We start from the raw sequence: 6,044 nt of genomic DNA on the forward strand, positions 1-6,044 counted from the left end.
CGATGATAAATTATAAGGGAATTCTGACAGGATCCAATATGATCTACCTACAAAAAAGGTGTCTGACAAGCAACTAGCACACCTTTAATGCAATGGTGTTACCTCTTGATAGAAAATTTAAGATCTGATTTAAAATTTCTTGATGACGACAACCAAACAAACTAGCCCTACACCCTAACAACATTTTTTTGACAGAAAAGTAATGCTTTTTCTCATAAAATATGAAAAATAATAAAATAATAAGGGACTCTACAGAGGAACTTATGACAGTCTGTCTATGGAAAAGGATTCTGAACAGCATGTAGCAGAGCTTAGGATAGTCAGTGAAACAACCTGGCAAGAAAAATAAGTTCTGAGGTAAATGTTTTTAATGACAACCCATAAAATCAGACATGCAAGACCCTGTCCACAATTGCCGACCAAAAGTAAAACTTTTTTTCATAAAAATCAATTATTTGACAGAGATTTTCACATTGAATCATGACCTAAAATGTCATATTTGAGTTCATATTTTTAGTGATAACCTGTAGAAAAAAAAACAGTCCTAACTTTAATAAATATGTCTGAGAAAAAAGAGCAACTTTTCTTTATAGAAAGTGATGAACTGGAAGGTATTGTCCAATGGGGTGTTCATCTGCATAGCCTTAATGAAGACCTAACCAACCACCAATCAGTCAGAGCTGGCAGGGAAGAGCACACTTCAATGGGAAGAAAGTCCTGAAGGCAAGCTAATCAAGTACATTTTGTAGAGCTGGAGAAAAACAAAGCAAAGTATCAAGTGAAAACCATATGTACAAGGGGAGAACATATGGATTAAATACTAACAGCAAACGAATATCAGGACTGAATGTTGGACACTAGAGGTGTGAGTCAGGATGCATAATCACTGGGCACCATGCTTGAGAAACCACACACATTTGCTAGCAAAATAAACAGCATTGTGACATGTTCTCTATAGAAAAGTTTTTTATTATGTTGTGATTACATAACTCTAAAATAAATCCTGATACCATACCGCAAATGTGACTTGTGCAAATAAAAGCTGAGATGAATACTCATCAAGAGCTCAAAAATAAGAATAAATGTGATCTAACATTTTACAGATACTTATCGTTCTATGTTTTCTTGCCGAGAAGAACAGTTTAAAACATTTTTTACTTTTTTATTTGTCACAATGATTGCAGCTGGAAAGAAAAATGTGTAACATACAGAAAAGAAATGTCTGACATCAGAAGTCATATGGTGAACAACTGTTGAACCTATAATTTGATAAAACCAAATAGTATTCTCAACCCCAAAGAATATGACATAAATAATCACTAAAGTCACTATAATCTTAGCTGCACTGATCTCTGCAACGCTCTTCTCACTTCCATTACTCTTCCTGATATCATTCAGCTGTTTCCTGTGTTTCAGTAAAATATGTAAAATGGAGGTACTGGCAAGGCTCATAACGCCTACTAATATAAGGTCTCTGCTGAAAAGTCCAAACCCATTTAGGTGATAGGTAAGTGCTGTGGGAAACAGTGCCAGACAGTAACCAAAATTAAATGTGAACTCAGAAGAAGTGAAGTTCATAACAGCACGTGCCACGAAAATAGGAGCAGTTTCCATCAGTAGGTACAATGGCCAGAGAATGAAGGCTATAAAGAAAATATGCTTTGTCACTTTAGGCTTCAGATAAACCCATTTGGATGTGGTTGGAATAATTGTTATGAACTGAACACAGCTGAGAACGCAGGTGAAACACATAGCCAATCCTCTTGATATTCTAGCTAAGTAAACAAGTATAATGCATCCGATATCACTGTTAATCTTCAAGTGAAACAACATAAACAATGCTGCTGGCAGCCCCCTGGTGAATGCTAAAATTAAATTTGCCACAGCTAAGTTACATATGACCACTTCAACTGGCAGCAATTTCAGTGTAGTATATGCTGTCCAGGAAAATGATCCCATGATGACAAGGTTTCCAGGAATTCCAATTACTGCTATCACAAGAAAAAAGATTCCTTTAATAACTTCATTCACTTCCATATTTTTTATTTCTAAAAAAGTATATAACACCAAATCATTTTATGAGGCATGTGAATATGCTTGTCCATTTATTACAAGACAGCAGGGAAATTCTCAAATGCGTATATGTATGTCAACATATTAATCTTGCTCAAGTTCAACATGTATAAACAAAAGATCCTGTAGGAATATCAAGGTTTTCAGTGTTTTGGGTCAGTATGACACATCCTAGATCATTTAATGTTCATACGAGGAAACATTAAATATCATCCAGAAATGAAAATAACTTCTGCTTGCATATTCTGGGAGTGAAATATCTGAGAGACATTACTTAGCTTACTGCAAAACACAGAAGAATAAATTTAAATAAAAGAAAAAAGTTAAGCAGAAGAATATTTTTATACACAGAATATGACATAAATAATACTAGAAGTTATGTACATGCTTAAAGTTTTGCTACAAAATCAAACACAAAGACATCTTACTTAAAGGGAAGCATCATGTCTGTTTCATGCTGCAGTTTTTCTGATAACCATTTTTCAGTTAAATAATAAAACACACATTACATACCTACATACATGTACTTTTTATGTTTTTGTTGATGGTTTCTCTTCCCATCATATCATGGACTAGATAGACCGAGCCAAGTACCTTGGTCAGCATGCTCGTTAACAATACCACATAGGATTATGTATGCACATACGCATTATTTATTTAATAAGAATAAAAGACGTCCTTTCTTTAAAGTATGTGTAGTTCTTATCAGTTATATCACACACTAACTACAGTGCTGAACATACCTCTGCTTTAAGAAAACATGACCCAGAAAGTGCTTCATAACTCAGAAAAAGGCAAAATCAATACCTAAAAATGTGCACTACATTTAATTGATATCAAAATAATGGCTGCATTTTCCAACATAGCTAATCAAAAATATCTTTATAATATATGCATAAGCATTAATTGGCTTTGGAAACCACATTTTTCCACAGTAACTGAATTTTGAGTACCAGATATAATGCCATTTCTAATTTGTTGTAGTTTAAGGTCTTTATAACACAGATTTTGATCCACATATCCAACAATGTGTCAGAAAATAACATCATGTAAAATGCATGAAAGCATGCTTCCCTACAAACTGCATGGAATTCATAAATCCATTAAACATGTATTCTGGACTTGTATGGAAAATGTACCGCAGGATTCAGCAAGCTCTGCACAGTGTGCTGGAATAGTGTAAGAGCTGCTGCACGCAATATGGCCGACGAGTGATCTAGGAATGAGCTCCCGGGATGTGTACGAGTGCTCCAGCACTATTCCTGCATGGACACAGCTCATGTATGCTAATTACCCCATTTGCAGGTGAAAACCATGCAAATGAGGTAGATTAGCAATCCAGGAAGAAGGTAGGCGTCTGTGCAGGAATAGTGTAACCTGCAGAAATGTATTCAGCTACCAACCGAATACATTTCTGCAAATTATAAAACGGAGTCATGACAGCTCCAAAGAAAGCATGCATTCAATGTAGTAGGTATGCCAATGGCCAAATAGATGTCCAGTGGTGTGGTAAATATTTGCAAAATTATAAAAAATAACTTTTTTTTGGGCCGATTTCACCCGTTTAAGTGTAGGGCAGCAGTGCGTAAACGGGATTGGCCCAAAAATAAAAAAAAATCTGGAAATAAGCTTTTAAACCAAAATCAGCATTCTGCCATAATAGTCAATGGCATGCAGAAGACAACAATACCATAGAATAGTGGTTGCTAAGGGGAAAGGCTGAGTGTCAGTCTTGTAACCATGCATTAGCAGTCAGTTTTATGCAAATGAGGGGACTGATACTGAATCACAGATTTCCCCTCAGTGTTAGCTAGCACCCAACCGTGCAAGTGCAGCAACACCATGGTGCAAGCCTAAGAAGAAGATAACCTCATAAAGGGGAGTGTCATGCATACTGTAAGCCTACTGGAGCTCTGTGGCCCATGTTTGCTCTTAGCTAAGCACAGCTAAGGAAGGGTGTGTGTCTGAGGCTGCCTAGCAGTGTTTACATTGCCTAAACCACGCACTGGGTTTTAAACAAAACAAAAAAAAAAAACAGGAAACAGCAGCACTGTTCATATCTGAGCACTGGGTATGCACGGCGTGCCTCGGGGCTTAAACAGGAATGCAATGGGAAGGAAAAACAGCAGTAGGAAGGCAATCAAGGAGAACTAGCTTAGTTGGCAGGTGAAATGTATCAGAATCAGCCAAATACACAAGCAGCAGCCCAGCCCAGCACACTACTGTAAACTATGCAAACATTTTTCACTCTGGTTTTCCCCACAAACTCTACACCACCAGTGTACACAGATGGCGAAATTTTACCAGACAAAACTAACAAAATGATAAGGGCTGCTGTCACTCTCATACATCAATATGTGGAAGAGGCTGAGGGTGGTGAGGATGAGAATGCTGATGACCAACCCACAGTGTGGAGAAGGAGAGGAGTGTACAGACCCAGGATAACCTACCCGGGGCTACATGAGCTGGAGATAGTGGAGCGCTATAGGCTGGATAGGGACTGCCTACAGCAAATTGTTGAGCTGTGCCAGCCATGCCTCACACACAGAACCAACAGGGGGGAACCCATCCCAGTGGATACCAGGGTATGTTTAGGCTTAAGAATACTAGCCACAGGTACCTTCTAAAGGCCAAGTTGGAATATCATGTGGATCTCACAGGCATCAGCATCCTGGGCACTCCACCAATTCCTTAATGCCATGTCAGCACATGCCAGAGAGCACATATATTTCCACAACACCCATGAGGCATTGACCAGCAATATGTGTCACTTCCACCAAATAGCAGAATACCCTGAGGTAGTGGGTGCTTTAGACTGCACGCACATAACCATCAAAGCACCACCTGGCAAATGGGGTAGGGTCTAAATAAACTGCAAGGGCTTCCCCTCCATCAACTGCCAGGTCATTTGTGATGCCCAGGGCATTATAATAAATGTGTGTGCTGGCAGCCCTGGAAGCTATCGCGACTCCCATATCTGACACATGATACAGCTGTACCAGAGATTTACCAGTGGGGACATCCATATGGCCATGTAGTGGGGGATGCTGGTTATGCACTAGAGCCTTGGCTGATGACACCCATCAGAAATGCACACACACACCCGAACAAGAACTCCATAATGAGGCACACGTACAAACGAGAATCATAATAGAGCATGTGCTTGGGATGCTCAAGTCACAGTTCCAGTGCCTGGACATATCCGGTGGAGCCTTGCAGTACTCTCCAGCTACATGTACACAGATTTTCATTCTATGTGCCATGCTACACAACATGATCCTGCGGAAACAGCTGCAGCATGAACAGCATGGGGCAGGGCCACACAGCCCCCCACCATTGCCAAGGCCAGCACAGGCACAGAGTGACATGGAGGAGGAGGAACCTGAGTCTGCCCAAGTAGGCAGAAGGAGGCACGCCCAGTATGCCCAGGCTTTGGCAAAGAGGCAACGCATAGCACATACAGTGACATGGTAGGAACCCAGGGAATGACACCTCTCTCTGACTTGCACATACAGTAAAAGGGATGGCAAACATGACACTACCTGTGCTTTGCCATATATAGGGGGTGTACTATGTGCATCCAACATAGTCAGCCCTCCAGAACCATCCTCAATACTGGCACAGCCACAAGTAACTCACTCTTCCTATCAATTCTGCATGGAGTAGTATGTTCTGCTAGCTGTAACTATGGTATGGATGTGAGCATGCAAGGGAATCGGGTGGCTGAAAGGGATGGCAGCAGATAGTGGACACCTATATGGGCAGCATGGATTCCATAACAAATACTGGTGTCAACAAAGTAGGCAGTACTAGACAAGGTGACAAATCCCACTGCAGTACATGTGGTGGCCCACATGTGTGTCCATAGGGCACACACATGTATGTCAGTGAGGTTCACATACCTAACATCAGCCTCAGCCAGCAGGACAGGTGTAGATGACCATAAAGAAAGGCTGTGCTATGGATAACAG

At 40.2% G+C, this 6,044-nt stretch overlaps 1 protein-coding gene across 1 annotated transcript; it reads right to left on the bottom strand.

Annotated features, from left to right (window-relative positions):
- Window positions 1-1,107: 1,107 nt before the first annotated feature.
- Window positions 1,108-2,037, bottom strand: LOC122806013 (olfactory receptor class A-like protein 1). Its single transcript, XM_044076254.1, has one exon. It carries the CDS (start codon window positions 2,035-2,037, stop codon window positions 1,108-1,110), a length of 930 nt encoding a protein of 309 aa, XP_043932189.1.
- Window positions 2,038-6,044: the final 4,007 nt, after the last annotated feature.

Source organism: Protopterus annectens, chromosome 7.part0 (assembly GCF_019279795.1).
Source record: "Protopterus annectens isolate FY-2018-M chromosome 7.part0, PAN1.0, whole genome shotgun sequence".
Classification (NCBI taxonomy): Eukaryota; Metazoa; Chordata; order Ceratodontiformes; family Protopteridae; genus Protopterus; species Protopterus annectens.